General features: G+C 39.4%; 1 protein-coding gene across 1 annotated transcript; it reads left to right on the plus strand.

The window, feature by feature from the left end:
- Nucleotides 1-81: 81 nt before the first annotated feature.
- Nucleotides 82-16,054, plus strand: KIF27 (kinesin family member 27; the record flags this gene model as incomplete). Its single annotated transcript, XM_008939025.1, has 10 exons — nt 82-391; nt 1,634-1,834; nt 3,142-4,100; nt 10,316-10,459; nt 12,759-12,965; nt 13,471-13,646; nt 13,991-14,124; nt 14,666-14,821; nt 15,673-15,878; nt 15,968-16,054. Coding segments are annotated over exons 1-10 (2,580 nt in total), but the record flags the coding sequence as incomplete, so codon positions are not given.
- Nucleotides 16,055-16,341: the final 287 nt, after the last annotated feature.

Consider the following 16,341-nt stretch of genomic DNA (forward strand, 5'->3'; position numbering starts at 1 on the left):
TTTCTCATTATATAATGTGGAAAACTTTTTTCTAGTTGCAGACGACTTGTTGACTGTGAATACTGAGTGGGGAGCAGAGGGATGGAGTCTGGCATGGAGGAGATCCCAGTTAAAGTTGCTGTTCGAATCAGACCTCTGCTTTCCAAAGAAATACTTCATAACCACCAAGTGTGTGTGAGATTAGTCCCAAATACACAACAAATTATCATTGGGAAGGACCGTGCCTTCACTTTCGATTTTGTATTTGGCAAAAATTCAACCCAAGAAGAAGTTTATACTGTTTGCATTAAGCCTCTTCTAGTGTCTTTGACTGAGGGATACAATGCTACAGTGTTTGCATATGGACAGACAGGTTCTGGGAAGACTTACACCATTGGAGGTGGCCATATTGGTAGGTTGTAGGAAGTTTGGGGGTTTTATACATTTTATAAAATGCTCTTTCACATTCCCTTTTTTAACATGCAACTTAAATGAGATTGTCATCCTGAAATGCAGTATTTTGGAGATTCTTCATTTAGCTTACCTTGAAAATATCTGTTTTAGGCAATTGTTTGCTTGCTTAGCATTTGCTTCTTTTTTTGACAGAAACTTTTCTATGACATCTCAGAAATTTATTATTCAAGTCTTTGAAACAGATATGTAGAGATTATTCTAAATCTCTTGACAGGTATTAAAATACTCCTTTTATTTATACTTGGGGAGTCTTGGAATCATTAGGTTGGAAAGACCCTAAAGTTCATTGAGTCCAACCAGTGACCCAGCACAGCCAAGTCAACCGTCATGGTCCTAAGCACCACATCTACAAGTCTTTTAAATTCCTTCATGTGTGGTGACTCCACCACTTCCCTGGGCAGTCTGTTCAATGCTTCACAACCCTTTCGGTGAAGAAATATTTCTAATGTACAGTCTGAACCTCCCCAGCTGCAATTTGAGGCCATTTCCTCTTGTTTATGGGAGAGCAGACTGACCCCACCTCGCTACAGCCTCTGATAAGGTCTCCCCTGAGGCTTCTTTTCTCCAGGCTAAACAACCCGAGTTACAGATGAGACTAAAGTCAAAGACCAACAGTTCAGTGAGCTACTGAACACGTTTTGAAAAGTTACAACAGAGAACCCACAGGAAAACATTTTGTATGTACAAAATCCAATCACCTATTTTCAAATTATTAAAATGATCTCTCGTTATTGAATCCAAACAAAGATTTTACGCACTGCATGTGACAAGAAGGATTATTTCAATTCCCTGATGATGACAGAGCACAAAAATCAAGGTTAACTGCAGAGGTTGAAGAGAAAGACCGCAGAGTGGTTTTTTTCTGAGTCTTAGCAGTAGGAATCAAGAAGAAACCTGTACGCTGAGGAGTGCAGAGTTAAAGTAGATTCCATATTTTTTGTAACTTTCATGACTGTAACGTTATGTAATTTAGAACTTAACTTTGAATCCTATTAATATTAAATATTCTGAACACCAGAAAAATACATACTTAAAAAAGTCCTCAGGAACTGTGAGGTCTTCAGATTTCTTAGTATAGCAAGTAGCAAATTTCAAGAAATTTCTCTCTCAATCCTCAGACTTTTTGATTTATGTGACAGAATGACTGCAAACTTGTGCAAAATCTTTTCTTACGTTTTAGCGTCAGTTGCAGAGGATGAAAAGGGCATAATCCCACGGGCTATTCAGGAATTATTTCAGCATATTTCTGAAAACTGTAACATTGATTTCCATGTGAAGGTATCTTATATAGAGGTTTACAAGGAAGAACTTCGGGATTTATTGGAGTTGGAGACCTCTGCGAAAGAACTACATATCCGAGAAGATCAGAAGGGAAATACGGGTAGGATTTCAGCTCTAAAATTTGCTGTGTTTGGTTTCAGTTATGTGCCCAAGTTGTTCTTACCTTCTCTTGAAAGAACTTATTTGTTCCTAATGCTAGAAGAAGGTTAGATTTTCAGAATACAAACTCAGTTTAGCTGATATTAAGCAGTTCTGTGTTTCGATATCTGTGAACAATAAAGATGTTCCATCAGAAATGGCAACAAATGATGAAGTAGAAATACAGTTATTGCTTCAGCAAATTCTGTCTAGAAACACTGTAGTGTGTGATTATTCACCTGAGTAAGTGTTTTAAGGTTAAACCTTTGCCCTCAAAATTATACTTTTTAAGCCATGTATACTGTAAATGTCTGGCCCTTTTTCACTATGAAATGAGTGGAGTAGCAACTATTATTTTTCAAGGTTTTGAAATTAACCCTCATCATATAGTTCTGCTGTCCACTACAGAAAAATACTAGAAGGATCCACAGCAGAGATGTTTTATTGTGAAACTGTATTATCTGTTTTGAGGGGTCTTTCTTTCTTTATTCTTTATATTCTAATTGTTCTGTTTGTGCTAATGTTAGCACACTGTTGTATTGAGCTGGCATGCTTTTCTTGTTTGTAGCCAGAAGAAGGCACTAATTTAGTACAAATCTGGTGCACAGTATCATTGCTTCATTGTCACATAATATATTTTAAACTGTTTCCCTTTTCAGTACAGTTTGACCCAGCTACAGTAGATTGTTCTAGGATATTTTCCATCTTCATTAAAAGGAAGGACAAAAAATATGCTTAGTAGGAGTACTTGGTAGAAGTACACATCTGCATTATTAGATTGCTAGTAGATACCTGCCCAAGAGGTCCAACTGCCCAAGCTATGTAGAACAGACCTCCTATTCTTACCATAGGCTAGGAATCATTCCCACTACAAACTTTTTTTTTTTTTTTTAATCTGGCAAAATGTCTTTTGAGCTGACTTTGCTCATAGTTTTTCTAGGTATCGCTAGATTGCAAATTGCTCATGGCAATGTAAATATAATGATTAAAGTTCTGTATTGTGTTAAGATATTTTTTCATATGCTATGACACAATACACCTCTGTATTAAATATCTGCAGGTTTCAGATTTGTTTACCCTCATGGTTTTCACATATTGATGTCCTGTATTTCTATAGCTTTATTCTATGACCTTGTAATGCTGCAGGCTTATGTATTTCTCTAATAAGTGTTTACAGTTTGGCTGTTCCTAATTGCTGTGAACAAACCTCTGTTTAAGAGTTTAGAATTAATTAAATTATTCTTACTTTTTTTTGTTTGCTGTTTGAAGTGATTGTTGGTGCTAAGGAATTCCAAGTGGAATGTGCAGATGAAGTGATAAGCCTGTTGGAAAGCGGTAACGCAGCTCGTCACACAGGCACAACACAGATGAATGAACACTCTAGTCGATCTCATGCCATTTTTACCATCAGTATTTGTCAGAAACAGTCTGCAGAGTCTCAGAAAAATACTGATGCTGCACAGGATTCATCTTGGAAATCTGTCCAGATGATTGCTTCAAAGTTTCATTTTGTGGATTTGGCAGGATCAGAGAGGGTGACAAAGACTGGAAATACTGGTGAACGCTTCAAAGAATCAATTCAGATCAATAGTGGTCTGTTGGCCTTGGGAAATGTCATCAGTGCCCTTGGAGACCCAAAACGGAAAAGTGTACATATTCCATACAGAGATGCTAAAATCACTCGTATTCTGAAAGACTCCCTTGGAGGAAATGCCAAAACTGTCATGATAACGTGTATAAGTCCATCCTCCTCAGACTTTGATGAATCTTTAAATTCCCTCAAATATGCCAACAGAGCCAAAAATATTAGAAATAAACCAGTTGTAAACTATAATCCCGAACAAGACCGGATTGATGAAATGGAACTTGAAATCAGATTGCTTCGAGAAGTTTTGCAGAACCAGCAAGTCAGTAATCAGTGTTCACACGAGTTAAGTCAAGAAAGAATCCGTATCAGTTCCCTTGAAGAGCAGCTCACCAGGCTTCAGGTGCAGTGTTCCAGTTATAGAAATTGTCTAGATGAAGCCTTCCCGTTTCTGGTTGATTTGAATGATGATGTTAGCTTAAAAAGAAGCCAGCGGGACAGGTTGCAGAGGTGGATCACCATGGCACAGGAAGTGAGGAAAGAATCTCTCAGCCTGCAGGAAACTGGCACAGGGACTGGGACCAGCCAAGGGCCACATCACATCACAATTCTTCAGCTAAAGAGGGAGCTAAAGAAATGCCAGGTATTTACATACAAGCTGATTGTTTAAATAACTGTGTGAGAGAGCAGTCTGCTAAAACTTGAATTCAATTTCGAAAGATTTAAAACTGTTCCACTTACTTGTACTTAATTTGACAATATAAATTTAATTCAGAATCTTGAGTTTTGTTTGTTGGATTTTTTTTGGTCTAATTCCTGGGACATAGCTTTATTTTAATAGATGAGTGAACAGATAAGCATCTTAATAATGATAAAGATAAGTAAAGTAATGCTATATTTTGGCTAGTCAGTTTCACAATGATTCTATGAGGCCTAGCTATTTTATCTCTTAGATTTTTGGTTTGAGCCATGCTAGTGGGCCAGGTCTGGCTGGGATGGAGTTAATTCTCTTCACAGCAGCTCACAGGGTGCTGTGTTTTAGATTTGTGACCAATACAGTGCTGATCACATACTAATGCTTTAGGTCTCGCTGAACAGTGTGTGCACAAAGCTGTTTCTGTTTCTGCCTCTGCCCTGCAATGAATAGATGGCACAAAAGGTTGCTGACAGACACACACAACCAGGCAGGTGACGTGAGCTAACTGAAGATGTATCCCAGGCCATATGCCATTGTAATCAGCAATTAAGAAGGAGAGGACAGGGCTTAAGGAGGTTAGCCATGTGTTGTCTGGGAGCTGGCTGGGCATCAGTCAGCCTTAGCAGGTGGTGAGTGATTGCTGCTGCATAATTTACTTGTTTTATTTTCTTTCTGTCTTCTTCCACTTCACCTTTTACTTACCAAACAATTTCTGTCTCAAACCAGAAGTTTTCTTGTTTTTAATCTTCCTTTACTCTTCCCACTGGACTTGGGGGAAGAGTGTGGGCAAGCAGCTGTGCCTGCTAAGCTGCCTACTGGAGTTAGCTCAACAGTACTTTTTGGTGCCCAGCTTGGCTCAAAGCCTTCAAGATAATAACAGATTTTCTTAGAGTGAGCAAGATTAAACTTCTAGTTTAGTTGTTATTTGAGTGGCTGTTGCAGATAATGATGCTGGTATATTCACTTTGGGTGCTGACTGATGCGTTTCCTTGAGTATTATGATGCTTGATTCTTTTCTATCTGCGCAACAGACCCCAATTATCATTAGTGATTGTTTTCAGATTTTGCTGTTTAGTATGTTGCTTGACACTTTTGTTTTCCTTTGCTTGGGAGAGCTAGGATAAAACCACTGGCTTTCAGCCTAATCTTGTATTTGGGTCTTGCATCACTGATGTCCCAGTACTCCAAGAACCATCTCTTGGATAAAAACAGCAACTATATCTTTCCCTTTTTCGCCTCTGAGAGACATTCTGTGGAGAGAGGAAAGCATGGCACCTATCCCACCCTCTCCTACTGGATAGGTTTTTATAGCCTTGATGTCACGGCTTCTCAGTTCCTTCTGTATCTGCATGTGATCAGACAGCATGTGCTGTGATTCAGATTTTGATTATTGTTCATAAAGTTAAACAGCTAATTGGGGTTGCTGCACAGGAACAAGCTCTAAAGCAACTGGTTGCTGGTGCAGCAGGGTGGGGGGGGGGAGTTGGGCAAGTGCACTGATAGCTTGGGGTTTCACACCAGAACAGGCTTGTAAACCCACCAGGCTAAAACACTGTTTGAAGGAGGGGAGGCAAAACACAGTGACTTCTACAGCTTGATTGGAACCTGGCCCATGCCTATCAAGCCACTGTTTGATGCCTTCAGAGATGCAAGGAGCTCTTCCAATCTGTGAGCCCTCAAATAAGCACTGAGAAGGTCTCTTGCTCTGAGACAGCACAAATGCAGACTAAACAGAGGCAAAGCCCTCAGCTGTAATCGTTGTTCCTGTAGTCAAGAAGAAAGAGTGGGAGCAGAGGTCAACTGAGTTACTGAGAGAAGAAGAAGCTCCTCCTCAGAGGGGGAGAGAGAGGAATAATCAGAAGAGGAAACCTGTTCTGCAGCAGGACAGAGGAGGAAAGAGATAGCAATCACAAAATGCAGAAACTACCTGGTCCTTATCCATGGCCAAGCTGCAAGACAGGTGGAAAGACTGCATATTTGGGATAGTGGGGCTAACAGTCCAGAACTAGAAGGTAAGGAAGCACAGAAGCTGGGATCTATTGCTAAGGTCTGTAGGATTGACAGAGGGCTTGTAAGAGCGGCAGACACCTGCAGCTTCCGGAGGTGGCTCTTCTCGAGCATGAAGACAAGGTACCCTCTTCAGGAAGATATTGTAACCCAGTGAAGCAAGTGGACTACCACAGAGGAAAGTATCCAATGTCTGAGAGAATGAGCAGTGGTGGAGGTGGTCTACAGTAACACAGACAATAATCAGGACCCAAAGGTCCACATGACATACAGTGCACATGGTCTGTATGGCAGAAGTCTGTACAGAGCACCCCAACGTCATGCACCAGCAACCTCACAATGATGGATTGGGCTGACATTGAGGCACCAGCTTTTTATAGACTGCTCTGCCAGCTCCAGCGATTTGAAGAGAATCTCTGTTCCTCCTCCATGATGTGGGCTGTGTATCCCAGCTGCAGCAAGACTGTTCCACTATGTCCAGCAGCTCAGAAAGGATACGGATAATCTGTCTCCTTCCTTGCCCCCGCAGGCCAGCATCTCAACTACTATGACTTGGCCTTTCCCTGCCCAAAGAAAAGGGAACCAGGGGAACATGCCATGTGCCACCCTGTGGTTCTATTTGCATGACTGTGGGAAGGATGCAAAGAAGGGGGATGGTGCAACTACCTTGGTTGTGGAAATCGGTGTGTATGAATAGTGGGAGAAAACTGGTTAAAAAGGGTCTTTCCAGGAAGATTACTGCTCCAGTTGCTGTCAAGCAATTCCCGAGATGCAGTAGATGGGCTGAGGACCCCTCTCCTTTTCCTGATACTGATCCAGTGGACTCATGCCCATGTGGGTTTGAAACCCTTCCATTCTGCCATGGAAGGATCATCCTGGCGTGTAGTATGATCACACCAGTGATTAGTCCTTGTAGACTGGGCAACAGAGAGAGACATTGGCTTTTTTCACAGTGCAAAGACTTCTGGCTGCAATTACAAGAGCTGGGTAATGAATGCTCTGGTGGGGAATAGGAGGGCCCTCCCTACAGTACCAAGCAGAAGAAAGGACCACTGGATTTACTTTGGTTTTGGTGAACACCATTGTACAGTGTGCCCTAATACCACCAGAATCCAAGTGGGCAGAAGACATCTGGATTTCCAGAGTGACAGGGGGATCCCAATTGTTGTCTGTGTTAGAAGCTGAGGTAAGCCCAACAGGAAACAAGCAGAAGCAAAAGCAAAAGCATCCAATTGTCACCAGTGCAGATGCCCCATGTATCCTTGCCATTGATTCTCAAAAGAGGGTACTTCAGTATTATCTAATACTATGTGTGTAGCATACCAGTCTAACACTATCGAGTTGCAAGTATCTCATCTATTATCATTAAGTAGTTTACTAAGCTGTATTTTTTTAGCAGTGTTGTCACCAGGAACTCCTTCATTTCCTTTTCATGACCATGTCTTTAGCTAACTGAGTTTCTAAACTATTTACAGATCTCTCTGTCTCATCGCTCTTCTAACATTTGCTTTTTTGTTATGTATCAGCTTTCTCCTTTTTTGTGACATCATACTTCTTTCCAGTTTTGTAGCTGAGATGAGAATTTCAAGACAAGATATGGGGTTCTTAGCATGCAGGTATCCCATGAGGATCCTGTCATGTTGGTAGCTCTGATTACTTCTTTTTCAGACAGTGCTAGACAGTGACCTATGGGAGAATAGCTCTCAGCATTCTCAGGCATGATGATGTCTCCTCACAGAACGTGACATGTGATCACATGAATAATTTGGGGAACATGCCCATGTACATTTAGGAACGGCGTATTTTGGGAGTACCAAGTTAAAATGTTGACTCTGAATAGCAAAACATTCAAAGTAATGCAGATTAGTGTACCATAAACAAAGCCTCAAATGAAAAATAGGTATTTAAAATACCTGTACACTGTATGGAAACTGAGTGAAGTTCTGACAGAAGATGAACAACTCAGAAAAAGTAATCTTGGTCTGTCTGTTAGCAGGAGACAGTGCTCCAACAAGTTGGAATTTTGTAATATCCACCCATTTTCAGTTTGCACACTAAACTGTGATAAACCTGTAGATTGCTATCAGGCACTTGCATATACAAATTCTGTCTTTCTTTGTTCTCAATCAACCTAAATCACAGCTTTTTATTACCTCTTAGTTTTCTGCTGTAGCTTGTTTTAAATCGCCATTTCCTAGGTTCAAAACAGTATAAGAGCTGTACAAACTTAAATGTCTCCAGGTGAGTATGCCACCTATAGCCAGGAGGAGATGGTTCAGAAGAGGCTGAAATAAACAAGGCAATACAGACTCTAGAGCAGGGCTTGCCCACAGACAGATTTAATAGCTAATAGTTGACCTGTTCTTGTGTGTACATACATGTTTCTTTGCTAGCAGCTGTGATTGCCTGGATAATACTGTCCTACACAAAATTAAAATCTCGGCCTATTGGCTTAGCCATAGCTAACAGCCAAACTCAAAACCAGCCATTCATTCACCCTCTAGCAGGACTCAGGGAAGGAAAATAGGAAGAATAAGAATGAGAAGGCCCATGTGTTGAGATGAAGACAGGGAGGTTGCTTACTAATTAAAAACAGTCTTGAATTGGAGAAAAATAAGTTAATTTAGTGACAATTAGAAAAAAATCAATTAGTTATTCGTTTAGGTAGTGGGAAACAGTAAGACAAGCACTGAAACTCCTTTCCTCCCCCTCTTTTCCAGTCTTATCTTCACTTCTCTCCATACTCCTCTCCCACACACCTGAGCAGTGCAGGAGCACACTGGGGTGGTTTATGGTCAGTACATCATGGTTTTGCTCTGCTGCAGGTTCCTCCTTGCATCTTTCCTCTGACTCAGCACAGGCTCTGCATGGGCAGCAGTTCTGTCAGGAACTTCCATCTGTTGAGCATGGGTCCTCCCTAGGCTGCAGTAGGGGTATCTGCTGCTCCACTGTGGAGCACCTCCTGCTTCTCCTCTTCTTGGCGTTCCCTCTGCTCTTCCTCTTCTCACTCTTTTGGTTCCCTCCTCTTCTTCCTGTCTGGCATTTTGTGCTGTTTGTTAAATATATTATCACAGAAGTGCCACCGTCTTGGCTGGGGGGCTCAGCTGTTCCCTTCAGTGCGTCCACTGGAGTCATGTGGAATTGGCTGTGTCCAGCATGGGGAAACCCAGGTCTCTTCTCACAGACACCACCCCTGCAGTCATCCCCACCAAACCCTACACCAAATACAACTGAGCAAATATATTGTGATCTTGGTTACATATGTTTAATGCAATATGGGCAAGTATTCTGCTTATTGGGCGATCACTTTATCTTGCCCCACTCTGTCACCGTGCTAACATCTGTGCAGGCTGCTTTTTTCTGTAGTTGGCTTAACTCTGCATAATGATGCAGCACCAGTGGGGGACAGGATACACTTGTCAACTACATTTAGTAGAAACGTTTGCATTGGTACGTAGACTTTGGAAAAAGTTCTATTCTCTAATAGGTTGTTGAATGCATTCCTAAAAGTTATTAAGAGTTGTCTTGGAAGAAAGATGTAGGTATGCTGGTTGCACAGAAGTATCCACTTTCAGAATGGTAAGACATTATGTTTCCGTATTTTGTGTTTGGCTTCTGCAGGCTTTTTGGAAGAGTAGCAACATTTGGATGTCTCCTTCAATAAGTATTGGTTTGTTTATTCAGAAGAACATCTCAAGAAGCATTCTTATAGTTTCTCTGATCCTTAGGCTATTATCTGAGTTGCAGAATGAGGAGAGCTGTCCTTACTCTTTCATTTGAGAAGTGTATTAATCTTATGGTTGGTGCTGAGATTCTTGTGGCAACATCAAACAGCAACCTTAAAGAGAATAACTGGATTTAGATATCTACTTCAATAAAGTAGATATTTAAAATAGGGTTCATTATTCCCTTTGGAACTAAAAAACTTGCCAGAAGCAAATCAACAGATAAAACAAGAAGTGGAAGAAATAACTGGTAGCAGCCACAGATAACCGCTTAGACAATTTGCCATTCACGCCTCAAAACTTTGCAGTTCTGATAACGTCTTTTAACAACAAATGAGGGGTTTTCCTGTTTGTTGGTTTTGGTTTTCCAACTGTAGGGAACATAATGTCCTCTTTTCCCCAGCTGAACTTTTTTTTTTTATTATCTAGCAGGCTTTAGTTATGGATGAAGAAGTATTTAGCCAGAAAAATCATGAACTGCAGACACTGCAGAATCAAATAAAGACATTACTACAGGAAAATGAAGAACATCTGGAATCTTTAAAGGAGGCTCAAGAAACGCACAGATTACAGGTATTTTTCCTTTGGTACACATTATATATATATGTGTTGAACCACCCTTTCACTGCATGAATGCATTCATTATTTCCAGACAGGTCCCTCAGTTTTTTGGACATAACTACCTGTCAATCTTAGGGCCATTTTGTTTGAATTAAAGCTGTATCTCACTTAATGAGTTGAGTTAATCTTGTGAATGAAGCACATTAACGTGATTCCTGAAATTTGTGTACCACACTAGCTGTGCATAGTCTGCCCATGTAACACGAGGCAAAGCATTCACCCCCTCCGTGCTTCCTAAAGCATAACACATGTCAAGCGGTCTCTTGCCATGTAGTTTCAGGACGATGAATGAATTAGGATTTGAAGGGCATTTAAAGATTCCTTATAACCTAAAAAAGACTATAAAGATCCTACAGAATGCTTTAATTGAAAGGTTGTACAGAAACATATTTTGTAACAGCTTTATTAAGAATTATTGTTCCCTTTTGACTTTATAAGTCAGAATTGCATCCTTATTTTCTGAGTGTTTAATATTAGAGAAAACTGAGTGACAATAATGTAAGCACTACTTGCCTCCTTCTTTCTCTATCTTGTGCTTGCTAATGAAATGATAATGGGTACTAAGTGTATAACACTGCAAGATCCAGGAGACCATAAATAGAATAGTTAATTTTTTCCTAGTGTTGACTGTCACATGGTTGTTAGATAATTTTTTTTATTTTCTGACTTTTTAAAAGAGAAAAAGCATAAGCTTAGCTAGCTAGTATTTTTTCTCCTTATTCTGCTTTTTCTCCTTTTTCTTCTTCTTTGCTGATGGCTTGGGGAGAGTCAATGAATGAAAGGTAAGTATACTAGTCATCAACTTTTTCTTCCTTCTGTCCCTTTCTTTCTTTTCTGTCACCTCTGGCTAGACTGACCTTTTTTTTTTTTTTCTTAAATACTGTACTGCATAGTGTCAACTCACTACACTGAGATAATGCTTACATAAATTCTGGAGGCTACAAGACAGAGGTAGTGAACAAAGCAGTCACAGTGTAGGTAAAAGATTTTGATTGTCTGTCAGAGAGAGGGGAAAGCCTTGAGAGGTCTCAGGCATCATTTTGGTACTAAACCACCAAACTGCTACTTTTAATTAAAAATTTATAAAATAGGTAGAACAATGAAAAACTAATGCTTCATTTTAAGTTGTATTTGCAGGAATAATAATTTAAAAAGTAGCAGGTACTAGAAGAATGTTCATTACATGAATTTATGTAACAGGTGTTGCACTGTGAGGCTGTATTTACAAGGGTATCAAAGAGTCTTAAAAGGGTTACATAATAGGTTCAGGGTGCACCAGTTGGCCTCTACTGCTTCCAAAATCATAGCAAGTATGATATTAATATATATTTTATGTTTCCTGTGACACAGGAATATTATGTATTGTATTCCAATAAAATGTATATTAGCAAGGCATTCGCTATGTTTTCTTGGAAGGAACTTGCAGTCTAAGAAAACAAGATATAAAGACTGAATTAAAATGTATTATTTGAAGTAGGAGAATGCAAAATATCTGTCATTGAATACTTCGGTTGACTATCACTAGCTATTCTTCAACTTTCCTGTTACTAGGTCAGATTATAATGGTATTTGAAAAGAATTGAAAGGAATAGAGGGAGTTGAAAGTGGATATAATCTTGGCCTTGCAGATAAATCAGTTTAGGTAGGAGAAGTAGCTTTGAACAATGTACAGATGGCTGTAAGTGAAGCAGGTAAATAAATTCCCCAGACTAGCATAGCCACTTACACTGAGGCTGGGTAGAAGAAAAAGAATCTGTGCAAGGAATCCTGGGTTCGTGTAGAAGTTTATGTTTAATAAAAATAATCTTTAAAGTGGAACTGCCCAAAGAGGACGAGGAAGCCTGTATGCATGTTTCATTAGTTAGGCTCAGCCCGTGTCTTTCATTTGAACATTTTTGTTGAATTCCTGTTTTGTTTTCCCATAAACTCACAGGTAGAGCGAGCATGGGCTGGTGTGTCATCTGCTTCCCACTAGGCACCTAGATAAGCTAACATAACCTACCTGGGATAGGTTTTTCTGGACAAAAATGTATGTAGAGTTTATTAGAGTTGGGCTGTGTGCTAGACTGATGATATATCATAGAATATTCAGTTTGTTGCAGAATTTGCTTGTGCACTGCAGAAGAATTTAGGGTCTGTGAGTGATTTACAAGGTTCATGATGTTTGTGTGGAATTCAGAAATTGTTAATATAATACAGAGTTCATAATCGGCAACAGTTTTACTTTGTTTTTTTCTTTTTCCCCTATGAGAATGAGAAAATGGTGGAACAGCAAATGCTTATTGATCAGCTAAAAGAAAAATTAGAGAAGTTTACAGATGTGAAAACGTTGGACATCTCAGGTGCTAGTGCGGATGGTCCAGCTATTGTGGCACGGGCAAGGAGGCCATACAGTGTCCCGCTCACTAAGAGTCTGCTACGCTCCCTTCACCCACCTTCTGGCACAGAGACCCACAAGGTAAGATCTGCCCAAATGTTACTTTTTTTTTCCTTTACTTTGTAATGGTTCTAGTTCTGTAATTTGATTTGACATGACAAATTATGGCAGCTTTCTCAGAGGCTGTTTAGCTTCCCACTGAAGACTCTGAAAAATTACTTATTAATGTCTTGAAACATATGCTATGCCACAATTGTCCAGAATGTTCAGGCCTAAAATTATCAAACCTGCTAAAGCTGTAGTCCTTTCTAGTGCTTTCCTGGGGTTTTTGAGGGTTCAGATGTGAAGCATTATCAAAAGTGAATGATTATTCTTACAGATGTATTGAATATGTTGGGTCATGAGTTGGTAGGTGTGCCTTCTTTTACATTTGGAACAGAATTATTATAGAAAACCCCTATAATTTTGCTTACAATCTTAGATGATGACAGACTTATAAGTTGAAAAATTTTAAAAGTATCAGTAAAGAATTTCTAAATTGTTGCAAGTGTTTTTACCCACCACATTTTTGTGTGCTTTTTGGCAGGTATATACCAGCACCCCTGCCTTCTCTCTGACCCGAGTAATGGCACAGTTCCGTGCTCACAGCCAGATCATACTGAGCAACATAGAAGATCATGATAAAGTCCTTCACTGCCACCTCTCTGATCAGAATGATAAGGAGGAAGAAAATAAAGGCAGCAAAAAAAAAGCCTCATTTAAGTAATAATTTTTTTTTTCTAAATTTTTGTTATAGATAAATGTATACCAAAGGTAGTATTGCTGCCTAATCCTGCCATAAAAGACCATTTGTGATATTACTTACAGTAAATTTATGGGACCAACTAGTTTAATATTTTTGTTTTAATAAATATTCTCTAATCCTTGTTTTGGGACCGGAATTTACCATGAAGATTATAGGTGTGGGGAAGTAGTGAGTAGATAGGAAAGAAAGCACAAATGTGAGTTTGAGATTCTTCTCTGTTAAGGTCACGTACTTTGCATGAGCTGAAAGAAAAAAAAATCCTGTATGTTTGGAATGTAGCATGGTTTTCATTCTTCCTCAGGCATTCCATAAACCTAACGTGGACACGAAAACATGCTTCTTTGTGCTTTCTTCCTGATCTAAGTGATGTGAAGTGTCAAGTAGGCAAGTCTCATCTATCCAACAAATCTGTGCCACAGACTGACACAACCACAGGTAAAACGGAAGTCATGAGAACAACTCATATTACAGTATCAGAATAAGCAAGAAAGTGTTTAGTGTGTAATTATTTCTCCCAGCAAATACACGTATTTGATACGCATACTTTTTTGGTTGTAGTTCAGTGTAGGCTTTCAAGATTCTCTTCTTCACTTTCCGAAGCTGATGTCAGTGACCTTAATGCTTAAGTAATACTTATTAGCCAGAAAGCACTTAATACAATGAAAAGCTGTTTAGATAGAAAACTTTAATACTGCTTCAGTGAAAGAAATTAGATACTATTATCTTACCAGACGTGCTCTGAAATGGTTTCAGGAATATTTTTCCTCTTGCTTGGGATCTTGAAATGCCAGTGCATACCATCCTTTCTTTTCCTGTTCAGACACATCAGGTTCAGACTCTTTGTGCTGTTCTCTCCTTTTGATACTTTTGCTGCATGTGGAAGAACTCCACACATATAATGTTCCAGAACGGTATCTGTTGGATACAGACTGTATTTCAGATTTTTAATCCCTATATTGCTTTGTTTTCTTTGAAGGTGAAGAGATGGACAGCCTCCAGAAAAGTCATGTTTTTAACATGCAGAAGTTAAAGAATTCAGAGTTGAGACTCACTGAGGCCGAGCAAAAAATGAGAGAACTTGCACTTAATATCAGAATGAAAGAGGAACTCATTAAGGAATTAGTAAGAACAGGTAAATAGGGAAAATTAGAATCAAGAAGTTCAGAAGGGGAAGAAAAGGCACAAAACTTCTGAAGTCCTGCATGTCTTGTTTTTTATGTCATTATCTTATGCAAAAAATACTTTTATTTACTTAAAGATTTATAAGTTTCATTAATTACTTTCTGTTGCTCCACCGAAAGCTGTAAATTTTTATTACAGCCTACTCTGCTATGATACACAGATGTATTTGTTAAATGTTTTTTGTGCTTTGCTGATTATTGCTTTTATCCACCAGTAGTGTAATTTTTCATGCATGCTCAATATCTCTTTATGGACATGTATTTATCACGTACTGTCTGGGACAGGAGAGAGGATACATCACTGTGTTGGGAATGCTTACATTCCCAGCACTGCAGTCAAGAAGCAGGAGTCAGGAGTGGATGGGGGAAAAGGTCAGTGTCCCTGTCAAGCCTATACCCCTTACACATCTGTCCTGGTATACATATCTGCCTGCCAGAAGCTAGCCATATGATGACAGTAAGGATCTCTTTGCTCAGACCCTTTAACCACATTCCACTCTTGTGCATACCTTCTCCTGAGGTTGACTTTTGCCACCAAGAAAGATTCTGTGCCCCCCAAAACAGTACTTTGGGAAAGATTGCCCAAACAGGGCGAGTCAGAGAATAGAAACACAATCCAAAGTTGTTGACTGATTCTTAAACTGGAAGTTTAGTAATGAATAAATGGCATATGCTGCTGGAAGAAGCCAAATTTATTAAATACAGAAGAGCCACTTTGGCAAAAACTACAGTGGGCAGAAGAATTTCTCTTTTATCTGGCACTCAGATGGCACATCAGGTGACTGGATATGGTTTCTTTAAGGTAATGATGCTCAGTCTGTAAGCAAGCAGTATTCTTTGAAGATAACTAAGCTGGAGCAAGAATTTGAGCAGGCAAAAATGGAACTGGCTGAAACACAAAAGCGGCTTCAGGAGCTGGAGAGTAAGGAGCTGAGAGACATTCCTGAGAAAGACAAGTTACAAAAAGAGTTTCGGAAGAAGATGGATGCAGCTAAATTGAAAGTGCAGGTATTTCTGATCTCACCATTAAGATTTGCAAATCTCTGTCTCACTACCACCTTTGAAATTTAACACTCTGCTTGTAAAACTCTCACCAGTTTTACACATTGGAAGCTAGTTGGGTTGAAGTAGCTGATGAGGAACTTAATACAATTATCCTCAGAATGCTACTTAATATAGATATGGTGAGATACATACAGTGTTTTCTCGGTAGATAAGAAACAATGAAAGAAGTGAGTGACATGCGGTGCTTGGACACCATTGTATGTAGTATCATGAAAACACCCACACAAGGAGACTATTACATTTATTACCTGCTGTAAATAAAATCAGTGTTTTATTAAATACTATGTAAGTTCCAGCTCTTAGCAAATCACGGTGATGGTTTGCAAGACCAGGCTAAATACAGTCATATTTGTTTGTCACTGACCTACTTTTAAGTAGGTGTTGTCTACCTGGACTTCAGCAAGGC

This window comes from Merops nubicus, unplaced genomic scaffold, assembly GCF_000691845.1.
Source record: "Merops nubicus isolate BGI_N331 unplaced genomic scaffold, ASM69184v1 scaffold52114, whole genome shotgun sequence".
Lineage (NCBI taxonomy): Eukaryota > Metazoa > Chordata > Aves > Coraciiformes > Meropidae > Merops > Merops nubicus.